Source organism: Coenobita brevimanus, chromosome 107 (genome assembly GCF_032717465.1).
Source record: "Coenobita brevimanus isolate Jiangsu-jjx chromosome 107, ASM3271746v2, whole genome shotgun sequence".
NCBI lineage: Eukaryota > Metazoa > Arthropoda > Malacostraca > Decapoda > Coenobitidae > Coenobita > Coenobita brevimanus.
The window spans coordinates 5,424,306-5,441,628 of record NC_137060.1 but is presented as its reverse complement, the minus strand read 5'-3'; the positions used below and the strand labels follow the sequence as shown (position 1 = coordinate 5,441,628).

The 17,323-nt window shown below is 40.9% G+C and overlaps 1 protein-coding gene across 2 annotated transcripts in view; it reads left to right on the top strand.

Moving 5' to 3' along the window:
- Nucleotides 1–17,323, top strand: part of Ssu72 (Ssu72 CTD phosphatase) — a 32,792-nt gene that overhangs the window by 6,034 nt on the left and 9,435 nt on the right. For both annotated transcript variants that reach the window (XM_080285700.1, XM_080285701.1), the window contains exons 3-4: nucleotides 2,066–2,209; nucleotides 5,421–5,560. In XM_080285700.1, coding sequence (XP_080141826.1) covers nucleotides 2,066–2,209; nucleotides 5,421–5,560 — 284 coding nt within the window. The remainder of the gene's footprint in view (nucleotides 1–2,065; nucleotides 2,210–5,420; nucleotides 5,561–17,323) is intronic.

Below are 17,323 nucleotides of genomic sequence, written 5' to 3'. Positions count from 1 at the left end.
AAGTATATATCTAGAGAAGGGAAAGAAAGTGTATGCTGCTTTCATGGACATGAAGAAAGCATATGACAGAATAGATAGGCAAGGTATGTGGAAGATATTAAGAATATATGGAGTGGAGGGGAAATTGTTGAGTGCTGTGAAGAGTATGTACGAAGGAGCTAGGACTACAGTGCGAGTGGCTGGTGAGCTGAATGAGTTCTTTGATCTCAGTGTGGGACTGAAACAGGGTTGTGTGATGTCTCCATGGCTGTTTAATATATACATGGATGGGGTTGTAAAGGAGGTGCAAGGTAGGGCAGTGGATGTGCGGGTGGCTCTAATGAATGAGGGTGAGATTTGGAAGATTCCGGTGTTGCTGTTTGCTGATGATACAGTATTGTTGAGTGAAGATGAATGGGAGTTGCAGGGTTTGGTGAATGAATTTGGGACAGTGTGTAGGAAGAGGAATCTGAAAGTTAATGTAAACAAGAGTAAAGTTATGGTGTTTGAGAGGAATGAAGTCATAGAATGTACAGTGAGGTTGGATGGTGATGATATGGAGAATGTGAGTGCATTCAGGTACTTGGGTAGTGTGATGAGTAAGGATGGAACGTTGGGGGATGAAGTGCATGAAAGGGTACAGCAGGGAAGGAAGGTTGTTGGTTCACTAAAAGCAGTGATGAGAAATAGGGAGGTGAGTATGGAAGTTAAGAAGTCACTGCATGATAGTATTGTGATCCCAACCCTGACGTATGGAAGTGAGGCGTGGACCTTGCGAGAGGGGAACAAGTCAAGAGTGAGAGCAGTGGAAATGAGTTACTTGAGAGGAGCATGTGGGGTGACATGGAGGGACAGGTTGACGAATGAAGAAGTGAAGGAACGTTGTGGGGTGGATGTGGATGTGGTTGAGAAGATTAGGAGAAATACACTGAGGTGGTTTGGACATGTGGAGAGAATGGAGAATGAAAGACTGACTAAGAGGGTGTATGTAGGTGAGGTGGAGGGAGGGAGAGGGAGGGGTAGACCGAGGATGAGGTGGAGGGATGGAGTTGAGAGGTATATGAGGGAGGGGGGACTGAGTTGGGGGGAGGGTAGTCAAATGATGGGTGACAGAGCAACTTGGAGGCGTTTTGTCTGCGGCCACCCTTTGCGGGATTAGAGAGTCGGGCTATAGATAGATAGATAGATAGATGATTATCCCTCATTTTCCTGCCATGGTGCATGGGCCTATGTGAGTACGGTACTGGTGCTCTTCAGTAGTTTTAAGGATTATCCCCATCTTACCTTACAGATCTCTTGGAAGCTGAATAATCTCATACAGTACTATATTAGGGAAATAAAGCCATCTTTGGACAGAAAGAGATAATGGATAATTTTGTAAGCCATTGAACCAGAGAAGTCGCTCATAATCATCATCTCTGACACCTAGCTCCCCTCTTAGAACCCTCCAACTGTGGATGACCAGGACAAAACCACTTTTAAGTTAATGTTTGGTACTTTATCCAAACGTAATGCTCTCTTTCTCAGTCATCATCATCTTCTTCCTTCTCTCTCTTCAGAGTATTGTCTTATTCCATACTTTTCCACATAACTTGCTTTCTCCTCTGGTATTCTGAACAGACTCATTTCTGCTGATTTTACACTCTTTCTTGTTACCCATCCCATTGTACAAAGGAAGTATGGCTGCCTTTCTTTAGTCTTGTTGTAGTTTTCATGTATGCCTTACCAGTTTGCACACACTCACTGTCCATGGCTAAGGAAGTAATGACAGCAATATGATCACTTTTGAGACTCATACACCCACCATATGGCACTGACCTGAGAGCCAAACTTCTTCATATTTCCCTGCACCTTGCCATGAGGAAGGACCCTGGTCCAGCTGTGGTGATGCACTGTCCACCGTAGGGAGGTGCCAGATCCCTACATGTATGTACTGTACAGTACCTGTTTGATGGCCCCACAGAAGGAGTTGTTTATCTACCATGTGTTTGATGAGTCAACTTGGCCAGAAGGACCATGGTTAAGCAACAACATAACAACAAGTTGCATATTGCACAAGGTCTAATTTATTGTATTTCTCCCACAGCAAGAAGGGGTTCAGTGTGCGGTCATTTGGGACAGGAGACAAAGTGAAGCTACCTGGACCTGCTCCTGACAAACCCAACTGCTATGAGTTTGGAACGTCCTATGATGACATCTACAATGACCTGTTGCGGAAGGACAAGACTCTGTATCCTTTTCATATTGATGTATGTAGAGTATACTACTGGGGTTATCCCGTGATATCTGTGTAAAACCCTGTGATCATGCCTGGTGGCATTGTCTGGGTCCCTGGATGGCCACTCGTGGGAGATGACCCCTGGGGTCCCATTTTACCCATTGGACCTATATTCCGTCTGTGGCCCACTTCCCCAGGGATATAATTCCAATGAATGTATTTCTACCATGGACCTATTTTTCCTCTACCCATCCACCCATGAACCCTGCCTACCCAACCAGTCCATCCACCAATCCAGCCTGTTGTAGCTAATACTTATATAGTTGTAAAAGTAAAAAACTGTATGGTAACTGACTGCCATGTCCCTCACATTGATCAGTTATTTCTAATTAGTTCCAGTCTTGGTTGTTAGAGGCACCACTTCTTTAGTGGTGAAATATGCTTCTAAATCCGTCGTAAATAGTTGTATGTGTTGGAGCTGTTTAAAGAGTTCTGTATCCATCCCCCCCTCAATTTTCAGAGGACAGACAAACAGACATTCTCTTTTAAATACATATGGGTCAGTATCTGAATAATCTTCATTAGTTCCAGTTACAGGATTCATCCGTCCATCCATCCATCCATCATCCAATCCTATGTTGCCCCATGAGGAGCATACAGTAGGAGCCTGGTGCTAGGCAAGTTGGTCCTGACATTTAAGATGAGTGTGACCAGCCTCACTCATCCTTGAGTGGGATTACTTGAGCAATAAACCCCAACCACCTCTTGGATATAGCCTAAACCTGCACTAGCTCAATCCAATTGGAGTGCCTTGATTACTCACTAAGCCACCAGGTGCCATAATTTGGTTATATGGTTATCACCTAACATAGTATGTTGTTTCCTGGTGTACAGGAAACCATTTGGCATGTCACTCTGTGTAGAGTCAGTCATAGGCAGAAGGAAGAGGAAAGAAAGACAGAAGAGGGAGTGTACAGTCACCCATAGGCGAAGAATGAGGAAAGGATGAAGGAAAGAAAGACAGAGGAGGATGGAAGGAAAGAAGGGGAAGGAACCTATAAGCTTCGCGACCATGAGCTGACAGGTGGAGGGCAGTACGCCTAGCACCCTTCCAGCAAAATCCCCCGCACAGGAACTCTGGGAGCCAGTGGGTTAAACACTGGCAAATCTATCAGTTTCATTAACCCATTAGCACCCAGTGTCCTCAGTATAGGATGGAACTGGTCATTTTCAAAATTTGATAATGAAAGGAACCCCAGGGAAGGGGCCTGTGAGCTTCGCGACTATGAGCTGACAGGCAGAGGGCAGTACGCCTAGCACCCTTCCAGCAAAATCCCTTGCACAGGAACTCTGGGAGCCAATGGGATATGCATCTCCCTTGGTTTTTATAGAGGACAGACAAACAGACATTCCCTTTTATGTATACTGTATGTGGGAATTTGCTTGTGATTCATGTAGCAGCCGTGGCTCAGTGGGTTAGAGCGCTCTGCTCTGACCGAAGGGTCGGAGGATCGAATCCACCCAAGGGTCATTGGTAGACATCAGGAAGGGCATCCGGTCATAAAATGCTACACGCTCCAGTACAAAGTCCTCTACCCAGGGGCAACGCCTTAGCCCTTCGGGGATACCTGGCGTAAAACCAAATTATTATTATATATTTTTATATTCATGTAATTTTTAAATTTATGTATTACAGTACTGCAGTACAGTATAAGATTCGTGGATTTCAGCAAGTACAGTTCTCTACATGGAAAAAGTTACTTTTGAGATATGCAGAATTCAGTGTTTTTGCATGTTGCTTGTATTGATGTCAGTGTTAGTAGTTGATGTTGTTGCTTAACCACAGTCTGTCTGACTGAGCAGACCCATCAGCCAGAGGTATACATTTGCTTCTGCAAGTCTGTCCAACAGATACAGTACAGTACATATACTGTGTAGGGATTCAGGAAGTTTGGCTCCCAGATGGATGCTGCAGTTGTACCACCCACAGTGCACAGCGACACCACATATAGGCTTCTAGTTTGTATCATCAGTATTAGTAAAACTTCAGAATATCCCTAGTGTATTCCTTGAAATGTTAGACCTGTAGCAAGAGTAGTGAAGTTAGTGTCTGATGGCATCACTGACCACATTAATTAACATACCTACAGCACTTCTGGGTTGTCAAGTTAAGATGCCAGCCACTTTTCCACTGTACATTTATAGCTGTAATGTATAGTTTATAAGGGCTCCAACATGATTGCATGCATTGGCCTTGGTCAGTTGACGGTTGCTTTCGACTCTACTTAATCTCTGGCAGCACCATACATTTCTGATATCATACACTTAGATGTTTCTGTTAAAAAATCCCATGAATTTTTGTCTCAGAAGCTGACACTTCTATACTCTAACTTCAGGCATTGTGGATCTTGATGATGATGATGATGATGATGATGATAGATCCCTGTTATAACAGTTACTCTGTTCTCCAATAATGTTTTTGTAAGAATAGTGATATAATAAAAGATAATACCAGATAAAGTGACTTTTGTATGAAGGATGTGTAGGTATATATGTCTCTTATTGCAGTGCCATAACAGAGGGTATATACAGTCATACAGTAAATGCACACTTTTCTTTTTCAGGCATGCCATAATCACAAAGAAGTGACATCATGGTATACATAGCTATACAGTACATAGGGACATAAGACTGTGTGTTCCTTGTTCTATGTAGTGTGCTTCAGTGTAGAAAATTGCATATTTTCATACCTTAAAACTGCAGTCCATCTGGCAGCACCAAATAGAATTTTTGCTCCAAATTGCTCTGTGACACAATATACTTTAGATGGGTACTGGACTCATTCATGTATGGTGCATTAGCTCCTACATACAGTCGTTGAGTAATGCCATACCACCATACACCACAAAGCTTGTGTATGGACAAAAGCAGTGCATTCCTCTCCTCACACAGTCTATTATTCCAAATTAAATATAAATGCATGCAGAACACACTGTCAGTTACACTTTGCAAAACAAATACAGTATAGATACTCATGGTTAGCCCAGCCCCCTTTCATGAAGTGATTAAGGAGAGAGAGAGAGTATGTTAGCATATTGCATGTTGTCAAAAAAGTTTCTCATTACAGCACTGTCTTACTGGCAAATGTAGTTTGATTGAAGAACATAGTAAACTCTGTTATTCATACTTAAGAAGGTGTACATTCCTTAACCAGTTGTGTCAGATACACTCAGAATGGCCTACTACACATGCTGGACAGAAACCGACGCATCAAACCTGAGCCAGAGAGGTTCCAAATATGTAAGGATAAGTTTGATATCGTCATCACATGTGAAGAACGAGTTTATGACCAAGTTCTGGAGTGTGAGTATGATTGAATTACAGTTTGAGTATTTGTAGTTTGATATGTGTTCACGTTTGTCAAATGAAAGAATTTAATGGGTTTTAGTGTAAAACCCTCTGTTTACAACAGTCCTTTTTTATCCGCCACTGTATATGTATACAATGATCCCTTGGTTATTGTGCATAATTGGTACTGAACGTTGTGCATGACAGTGGAATTGCGCAGTACATAGAAACCATGGGATATATCCTAATTGGTACCAGGCACCCTAAGTCCAAGCCCAAATTTTCTCTTTCATGATAGTTTGGCCATGTGGAGAGGATGGAGGGTGAGAGACTGACGAGGAGAGTGTATGTGAGTGCGGTGGAGGGGGGGAGAGGGAGGGGGAGGCCAAGGATGAGATGGAGGGATGGAGTGGAGAGGTATATGAGAGAGGGGGGTGTGAGTTAGGAGCAGGGCAGTGAAATGGGAGGGGACAGGGTGACATGGAGGTGATTTGTTTTTGGCCACCCCGTACGGGATTAAGGCATCTGGCAATAGATAGATAGGTAGACAATATATACTTACTAAATACAGTGTAGTACATACATACTCTTATGGTAAATACCAGAAACACAAGTAGGCATGGTTAGGTTAAGAGAAAGTGATTAGAAGGGCATAGTAAAGGAGAATATTTAATTCCATTACTTGGTCCTTGTACCTCATCAAACCCTCAACCAGCCACCAACCTTGCACCTACCTGCAGACTCACAGAGGTAAATGTATGGTTTAGTTAAGTGGCAGCAAGACCTTACCACTTTTTTTATTCTTAAAGTTTGTTTTCCTTGTATTTCTTATTATGGTGGTAAACAGTTGCAACAATGGTGGTAAACTATGTTTTCATTCCCCAACGGCATCAAAGATATGGACACCTGCTGAAGACAGACAGATGCCATCTTAGAGCGCTATTTTTGTTGGGTTAGGTCTACAGATTGAGACGACTGGTACGAAGGCCACCAACAGTCAGAAGCAGATCACTTGATGGCCTTACTAATTATTGATAAAAATTTCAGTAATGCAGACTTAGATGAGTGTGCATTATCATAAATATGCTGTAAACAAAACATTCTCTGGGACAGATAGACATACAGATTGGCGATTGAATACAGTATTTCGCGGCATATAAGGCAGTCCACTGTGTAAGACGCACCCTGATTTTGGAAGAGCAGGTTTAAGGAAAAATGTTTTTGACTCATAACTCATGTCCACTACAACCTTAGCTTGATATTAGAGATGTGCCGATACCAGGATGTTGGCCGATACCGATACCGATACCCACTTTTCAGCCGATACCAGTACTCCGATACTAACAAATGGCCAATACTTTGCTGATACCGATACCGTTCGCTTCGTTTCGTTACGTTTTTAAAGGCTCCAACATGCTTGCATGCGTCGGCCTTGGTCACCTAATGGCGGCTCTCCACGCTGCACGATCTATTGCAGCTTCCCTGTTCAGTCCCTTAACCCTGAGGTCACACTTAATGACCTTGCCTTATGTCATTCTCGGTCTACCCCTCATAACTCCACCACCAATATTAACACTTCTCACCTTCCTCACCCAATTATCATCCCCCATCCTCTCCACGTGCCCAAACCATCTCAATCTACATCTCCTCATCATAACACCAATACACTCCAGTCCCATCCTACCTCTCAACTCTTCCATCGTAAACCCAGCCCCACCAGACCTTGCACACAGGGACGCATTACACATCCACCTAATCATTGTCATTTCTGTATGTTTGAGCCTGCGAATATCCTCCTTTACTGCCTAGGTCTCACTACCATACAGCATTACACTCCTAACACATGCTGCATACAAAGACCCCTTAGCACGTAGGGAGAGTCCTCTCAGTGTCGGGAGAGGCAACAACTTCCTGAACTTCTTCCAACCATTTCTCACCCTAGCCACAGAGCTAGCTCCAGCCCCACCTCCAGCACAAAACATGTCTCCTAAATAACAAAACTCTTCCACACAGTCAAGAGATTCACCTGTAAGTTCAGTCCTTTCACGCCTGACAGTCTCCACCTGATCTCTCTGACACGCTGTACACATAAAATCAGGATTATCTCGCAGTCTACCTCTGATACCACTACATCTCTTGTGCACCCATTTGTCACAAACACCGCACAAGCTGGAATTACTTCCCACGCCCTTGTGGCAAACTGCACATGGCCACTCTCCCTCTTTGACAGTATTGGCACCAACCCAAGATATCATCACTTTTGTTTTATCTGCATTTACCCTTAAGCCCTTGTGCCCCATACCATCTCTCCTCTTCCTAAATCTTTCCTCCACCTCCCTTTCATTCTTTGCAGTCAACACCATATCATCAGCATACAACATCTCCCATGGGAGTCCATTTTTGAAGTCACCTGAGAGGGCTTGAAGCACCATGATAAACAACATGGGACTCAAAACTGACCCCTGATGCCCACCAACGTTCATGGAAAACTCATCATTCAAATCTCCATTCACACTTACCTGGGTGCGAGCACCCACATACATAGCCATAACCACTCTAACCAGCCACTCCTCCAAACCAAGCTTTTTCATTGCCCACTTCACCTCCTCTCTAGGGACTGTGTCAAAGGCCTTTTCCAAATCAACAAAAACAAAATACAGATCCCTTATCTGACCAATATATTTTTCCTGAAGCTGTAGAACAGTGAATATGGCGTCAGTGGTCCCCCTATGTGGCATAAACCCAAACTGCATCTCATCAGTATTCACTCTTTCTCTAATCATACCTTGTAAAACTCTCTCCATTACCTTCAGTATCTGCTCTAAAAGCTTTATACCTCTATAATTTCCTCTTTCCAGGGCATCACCCTTCCCTATCTATCTATTGCCAGACGCCATAATCCCGTATGGGGTGGCCATTTGACTCTGAGTTATTTGTTTTACAGGGAGGGGCACTAACCCTCCACCAACCCACTTGACACGTAGCGAGCACGTATGGTTTGGTTATATGGTTACCACCCAGTGTTATAAATGGTTTCTTGGCTTACAGGAAACCATTTGGCTTGTCACTCAATGTAAAGCCACCTGTAACGGAAAGAAAAGCAATAAGTAGTGACAGGAAAGATGTGAGAAATAGGAAGAGAGGAGAGCAGGCACAGAAAAAGAATAATAAATGCTAAGGAAGAAGTACTTTATACACATTTACAGTTACACTCTTCAGCCAATCATCTGGTACAACACACTCATAAATAATCATATTTATCAGGTCAGTGAATAACCTCACCCCTATATCTCCTGAGGCCTTCAGCATTTCTTCCCCACCTTCATCCTGCCTATTGCCATACTCACAGTAGCAGCATCAATCAAAGGCCAAGGGCCAAACACTGGATCTGCTGGCTCCAAACCTTCCCTGTCCCAGTCAAACTCCTTATTTAACAACCAGCTATAATGCTATCGCCATGCATCTTTAATATCCTCATTGTTCACCACTACCCTTCCTTCATCATTCTTCACACACTGCTCACCTGTAATATCCTGAATATTCCTCTTCATCAGATTTGCCACCTTAAATATCATATTTTTCCTTTCCCCATGATTTAGGTTATCAAGTAAAAGTCTCTGTGACTCAGACTTCGCCCTGTATACCTCTCCTCTAGCCCTATGCTTGGCAGCCAAGTATTCCTCCTTGCTACCACCTTTCATCCATTCTCAGAAAAACCTTCTTTTCTCCTTAACTGCAGCTTCTACACCCTCATCCCACCACTAAGTTACTTTATGTCTTGGTGGACCTCTTGTCCAACCACATATTACATCAGTAATTCTCAAGAGATTGTTCTTGAGGGCTCTGTACAGTTCATTAATGCCTCTGTCTGCAGCTCCCTGTTCAGCCACCACTCTCCTCATCTCGCTATAGAAGGCATCCCTTACTGCTTGGTTTTCCAGCTTCCATATTTTCCTCGTAGGTACGTAAGTCCTCTTTTTCATCACTCATTCTTTAAGCACCATATCACAAATCAATAGTTGATGTTGATGCACACACTTCTCGCTTCCTGTAACTTTAACATCCCTCACTAATTTTCTATCAGCCCTCCTGACCAGAAAATAATCTATCTGACTGCTATTTCCCCCAGACTCGTATGTAATTAACTTACTCTTTTCCTAAAATATGTATTGCACACAATCATGTCCGTTGCCTCCCCAATCTCGAGTATCCTTTCCCCTTCCACATTTCGTATCCCATATGCACGTCCCCCATGTACTCCTTCATAACCTTGAGCTGCTTCACCTACATGACTATTTAAGTCCCCTCCCAAAACCACTAGCTGATCATCCCCCGTACCACCTGCTACACCTATTAAGTCATCCCAAAATCTATCCTTCTCTACCTCATCAAAGCCTGCCTGTGAAGCATATGCCGCTATAATTGCAGTCATCATTTCACCGAACTAAATTTTCACTACCAGTATCCTATCGCTTACTCTCATAACATTCATAACATATTCCACCCATTTCTCCGCAACCAACACACCCACACCCCCATATCCGCCTGCCCCCCCCTGCCAAAACAACTTATAGTAGCAATCCTTCCCAACAGTCTTTCTGGCTGATCCACCCATGTACCGGACTTCCTGCAAACATGCTACATCCACCCACCTCCTACTGAATGGCTCAGCGACTTCCCCTGCTCTTCCCCTCAAACTTCCCACATTCCATGAACCCACTCTCATCCCCCTGAGCAATTTAATGTCCTCAGGCTTGCTTTGAAGCTTATTCTTGTATTAGTCATAGTCAGGTAACAAGTGCTCGTGGGCTCTTCGGGCCCCTTGCACTTGCTCCTGCGGAGGGCTCTCGCGTTCATGTGCTGTTCTAGTGTAACATTGTCACTTGGATTTTTTGCAGCTACCCTGTTGATCGTGTTATTTGCAGCTTCAGGAATGAAACCCAAGTTGTCCAAATGCAAGTCCGAAATACACGCACAGACACACAGCTACTGCTATAGTATATTTTAGTTGTACCTATGGGCAAAAAATTCTACGGAGATCCTATGCCGGGCACCGGGAGCGGCGTTTTTTTGGTCAAAATGTGATTGCCCATTAAATATGGTTAAAGTTATGTGATTGCCCATTAAATATGGTTAAAGTTTATCAGTCGTGATGGGACCAAGTTTTTTCGGATCAGCAAATTTTTTGCAATTTTTGTGCCAATTTTGGTGCGATTTGAATGTGTAGTTTCGGCTGCCCAAAATACACACACACACACAAACTGGTTGAGTGTATACACAGGCTTGAGACTGCTTTTCAAAATGAAATTGATAAAATTATGAAACAGATGCACTTGCAAAAGGAAGAAATAGAAAAATTAGGAAAGGAAGTCAACAAGAAAGGCATGATTATAGGAGAGCTATCACTTGAAGTGGGTACACTTGTGAGAAAAATTAGTGAAATGGCAAGTACAGTAGTCAACCACGAGGGTATTATGGAAGAGTTCAAAAGTGATACAGAGATAATTAGGCAAGTAAGCAGTCTGATAGATCAGAGCAGTGATACTGAGAAGAGAACACAGGTGAATGAAGCTGTGCAAAGCTACAAAAATGATGTGGAAACCACGTATGCTGAAATGGTGAAAGTAAAGAAAGACTTAGAAACAAGGGTGGAAGAAAAAAGCATTAAAAAGGAAGTGAAAAGAATAATCCAAAACAATCCCAAGTTAGTCAGAGATTCAGTAGATATTAACAAATCTATAGTAATCACTGGTATAGAAGAGAAAGAAGTAAAAAACAAGATCTCAGGAGACAAAAAGGAGATGGCAAATGTAATGGGCATATTGAAAGAAGAATCAGAGGAAATCTGTAGTAAAGACATAGAGGAACACAAAAGGTTTGGGAAATACGAGAGAAGTAAATCAAGACCCCTAAAGGTAACCTTCCAGAGTGTAAACACCGTGGAGGAGATACTAAAAAATGCAAAGAATCTTATGGAAAAAGAGAAGTTCAAAAATGTATGGATAAAAAGATGCCTAACACAAGAGGAACTGGAATTACTGAAAGAGAGGAGGGAGGAAGCAAAAAACAAAAAATGAGGGAAGATCAGAGGAGGAGGAGAACACATTTTTTTTACAAAGTAATTGGATTGCAGGTACGAAAGTGGTACATAAACAGGAGGGAATAAAAAGGAGGAAGGTAGTAAAACCAAATCATGACAAGGATATAAACAAGATGATTAAGTTGATGTACTCAAATGTGGATGGAATGGTATCTAAATTATTAGAGATGAATGATTGTGTCAGAGAAAATGAACCACATATTTTATGCCTAACTGAAACAAAATTAACACCAAGGATATCGAATGACATCTTAAACTTAGAGGAATATAATATATGGAGAAGAGACAGAAATTTAAAAAAAGGAGGAGGAATTATAATATTAACTAAGAAAAATCTAAAAGTCAAAGAAATAGAATTAGATATACCCTCACAACTAGAACTGATTGCAGTAGAGATCAATACATCTGAAGGGAAAGTAATCGTAGCCAATTTGTACACGCCACCCAGATCAAACACATGGGAAAGAGACGAATATGAGGACTGGGCGGAGAGTACAATTCAGAGTTTAAGAGCATTACTACATAAAATGGAAGAGAAATAAAAAAGAATTATACTAACTGGAGATTTTAATACAAACATAAATTGGAATACTCTAGATATGATAAGCCAAGAAAGCTGTTGGGACCAAAAGCTCCTGGATCTTGTGCAAGAGTTTTTCCTAATGCAACATGTAAGGGAAAGCACCAGAAAAAGAGGACTTGATGTACCCTCAATGCTAGATCTCATATTTACTAGGCAAGAAAACGATATTGACAATTTAATATATCACCCTCCATTCAGCAAAAGTGACCATGCAGTACTAAATTGCAACTTCAGGATTGCATATGACATAGATAACAGCAATGAAAGTTACAGAAAGAGCCTAAACTATAAAAAGGGAAAGTATCATGACCTAAAGAAGTACTTCTTAGAAATAGCTTGGAAAAAGGAGCTTAGAGGATAAGATTTAAATGCTATACTGTATATGAAAAATTCTGTGAACTTTATGATATAGGACTCCAAAAGTACATCCCACAGCACAAAGAAGCAGTAAAGAAAATAAAGAAATGGTTCAATACAGAATGTAAAAAATCAAAAGAAAAAAAGAGATTTGTTGTGGAATAGATACAGAAGACACAATAGTGACAGGGCATATAATAATTACAAACAGACAAGAAACTTTTATACAAGAATAAGGAGGGAAGCCCAGAAACAGTTTGAGGAGGATATCAAAAATAAAGGTAGTGATCAACCAAAGCTATTTTACAGCTACATCAGAAGCAAAAGCAAAGTAAAAGATAAAATACAATTCATTACTGATGATGGAATCACCTATACACAAGAGAAAGATATCTGTGAAACACTAAACAAGAATTTCCTATCAGTTTTTACAGAGGAAAAAAAATTTGAGAGGGATTATGTGGAACATGCATGCCCACACATACTACCAGATATACAAACATAAGAAAAAGAAATACAGGAGGAGCTAAGTAAATTAGACAAAGGAAAAGCAAATGGTCCTGATGAAATTTCATGTTGGGTGCTATGTGAATGTGCAAAGGAGTTAAGTAAACCATTATTTTTAATTTTCAAGAAATCCTTGAGTCAGGGTAAACTACCTGATATCTGGAAAAAAGCAAATATTGTCTCCTTATTCAAGAAAGGAAATAGACAGAATCCACTCAACTACCGACCAGTATCACCGACCAGTGTTGTAAGCAAGGTATTAGAAGAGCTTATAAGAAAAGCTTGAGTAAATCATCTAGAAGAACACAATATGATAACAGAAAGACAGTTTGGTTTCAGAAAAGGAAAATCATGTGTTACTAATCTGTTGAGCTACTATGACAGAGTAACAAACACAATACAGGAAAGGGAAGGATGGGTGGACAATATCTATTTAGATTTCAAGAAAGCTTTTGACACAGTACCACACCAAAGACTTTTATGGAAACTGTACCATCAAGGAGGAATTCGAGGCAAACTGTTTTGTTGGATGCAAGACTTTCTCATAAAAAGAGAAATGAGAACAGTACTAAGAGGAAACTACTCATCATGGAAAGAAGTGACTAGTAGAGTACCACAGGGTTCAGTGCTGGCACCAATCATGTTTTTAGTGTATATAAATGATATAAACAGTAACACTGGAAATGAGAGCTATCTGAATATGTTTGCAGATGATGCAAAAATACAAAGGAGAATTACTGACACAGACTCTTCTAAAGAGCTACAAGAAGAATTAAATTAACTTCATGAATGGAGTAGTACATGGCAAATGGAATTCAATGTGGACAAGTGTCATGTAATCAAGTTTGGTAAAAGTGGAAAAAGACCTGATTGGGATTATAAGTTAGGAAGTAAAACCCTATACACATCAGAAAGAGAGAAAGACCTAGGTGTGATTATCAATAACAGACTATCTCCGGCTGACCACATGTTTTAGAAGGTATGGAACATGTATACACTGCTTGCAAATATGAGAACAGCATTCACATACATAAATGAAGACATGCTAAGAAGGATAATAACATCATTCATTAGACCAACCCTGGAATATGCATCAGTAGTCTGGAGTCCTCATCTCAAAAAGCACATAGACAAGATTGAAAAAGTTCAAAGGGCCGCTACAAGATGGATACCAAGCTTAAGGGACCTAAGCTACGAAGAAAGACTAAATAAACTGAATCTACCAACACTACAGGTGAGAAGGAAAAGAGGTGACATGATAATGCTATATAAGTGCATATCAGGGAAGGAGAAAATAGACATAAATGATTACTTAAGATATGGAAGCATCAGCAAGAGGACACTGCAAAAAACTGCATAAGAAGAGAGGTGATAAAGACGTAAGGAAATTCAGTTTCCCAAACAGAGCAATTGATCAATGGAATGCACTACCGAATGAAATAGTGTGTGCCAAAACAATTCACAAATTTAAGGATATGTACGATAAATATGGTTTAAGACACGGGATAGTACGAGCTTGACTCATTCCTGTAAAGATACAATTAGGTAAGAACACACACACACACACACACACACACACACACACACACACACACACACACACACACACACACGGGAGGCGGCGAGGATTCGTGGGGCACTCTATTATTAAATATTGTATAATAATGAATAATGTGATGACGCAATGGGTCAAAGAAGAGACACGGTTTCGAGGTGAGTACACACCAGCAAGGTTAGATTTACTGTTTACAAAAGAACCCGATGTAATAGAATCACTGAAATATCTCTGTCCTTTAGGAAAAAGTGATCATGTGGTCATTGAGTTCTACATGATAATAGGGAACGTCAAGCCAAGAGACGAGCTTCATAGACAGGGAAGATACAACTTTGGGAAAGCAAATTTTACAGGACTGAGAAACTTTTTTGAAAATGCGGATTGGAGAAAATTCAGAGAAACAAGAGAGATACAGAGGAAGTGGGATATCTTTCTAGACCTTTATAATTTGGGAGTGGAAAAATTTGTACCAAGAGTAAGAGGGAAAGAAAACAGGAAAAAGGAGTGGTTTAATAGAAGGTGTATGATAGCAAAAAAAGAGAGAGATAAGGCGTGAAACAATTGGAGAAAGAGAGGTAACAACAGAACAAAGGAAGAATATAAAAGAATTAGAAATGAATACACAAGAATACGAAGAGAAGAAGAAAGGAATTTTGAAAAAGGTGTAATAGACAAATGCAAGGATGAACCCAAACTGTTTTATAGATTTGCTAATGGCAAACTGAAACAAAAGGAAGGAATCACCAGACTGAAAATAAAAGGAGAGGTCTATAAAGATGCAGCAATGCAAGCTGAAATAATGAACAAACGTTTCCAATCGGTTTTCACTAATGAAAAAGAGTTTGTGGAAGTGGAGGGACTGATTAGAAATGTACAGGTGATGAAAGATATAAAAGTAGAGGTACAGGAAGTGTATAAATTACTGGAAACTCAAGATGTAAGGAAAGCCCCAGGACCTGATGGAATTTCTAATTGGATACTGAAGAAATGCAGAGAACAACGGGCGGATAAAATTCACAGTTTAATTGTTTGTTCTCTGGAAGAGGGGAAAGTGCCACAAGAATGGAAGAGGGCAAATGTGGTACCAATTTATTAGGGAGGAAACAGAGAAGAACCCCTGAATTATAGACCAGTGTCTCTATCCAGGATGGTCGCAAAATTGTGCGAGAGAATTCTGAAAGACAGATGGATAAAATATCTAGAAGAAATGAATATTTTGGCTGAATGTCAGTTTGGATTCAGAAGTGGAAGGTCATGTGTTTGTAACTTGTTGAGCTTTTACTCAAGAGCGATTGACGTGGTACTGGAGAGAGATGGTTGGGTGGATTGTGTGTACTTAGAGAAGGCCTTTGACAAGGTACCCCATAAAAGACTAATGTGGAAACTAGAATATATAGGAGGACTGAAGGGGAAACTTCTGGAATGGATGAGAGACTTTTTGAGAGACAGACAAATGAGGACAGTAATAAAGGATAGGATGTCTGGATGGAGGGAAGTAACAAGTGGAGTCCCTCAAGGCTCGGTGTTGGCGCCAGTAATGTTCCTGATTTACGTAAATGATATGGTAGATGAAGTGAACAGTTATGCAAGTTTGTATGCTGATGATGTAAAGATCTTGAGGAAGATAGAGGTTGAGGAGGATTGTAAAATGCTGCAGGAGGATTTGGATAGGATACATGATTGGAGCCGGACGTGGGAAATGAAATTTAATGTAAAGAAATATAAAATATTGGAAATGGGTAAAAGTACCAGGAGGTCATCACTGAATTATTTTTTGGGTAATGAATTAATCACAGAAATGAGAGAAGAGAAAGATTTGGGAGTGCTGGTCCAAGATAGTTTGTCACCAGAAAAGCACATTAACAAGATAGTTGGAGAGACTTATAAACTCTTGACTAACATAAGAGTAGCATTTCATTATATGGATGAGGAGATGATGAAAAAATTGATAGTGGCCATGATCCGCCCCAGGTTAGAATATGCAGCGGTAGTGTGGTCCCCACACAAAAAGAAAGATATAAACAAGATTGAGAGAATACAAAGAACAGCAACCAAGATGGTCCCCAGTCTGGCAGACCTGTCATACAGAGAGGCTGGAAAAGCTGGATTTGCCTTCTTTAGAGGAAAGGAGAAAGAGGGGAGACATGATTGCTGTGTTCAGGACCATGATGGGAGTAGATAAAATTGACAAAGAAGATCTGTTTGTATGGGATAAGAGAGCAAGAAGAGGACACGGAATGAAATTGAAAAAGTCAAGCTGCTTGAAGGATATCAAGAAATATAGCTTTCCTTACAGAAGTATAGACTTATGGAATAGCCTGGACAAAGAGATCGTCCAGTCTAAAAACTTAAACGAGTTTAAAGCTAAATTTGACTTATTGAGAAACAGCGACGGAAACCCACGAGCATAGCACATTCCGTGTATATCACAATTAGGTATATTAGGTAAATACATAAATATTTGGAACGACTTAGACGAAGAGGTGGTGCATGAGAAAAACATTCATGTGTGTAAAGGTAGACTTGATAAATGTGGATTTGGAAACAGGACAACATGAGCATTGCTCAATTCCTGTATACTAAAAATAGGTAAATACACACACACACACACACACACACACACACACACACACACACACACACACACAGACGCACGGCTAGTGCTGTAGTATATTA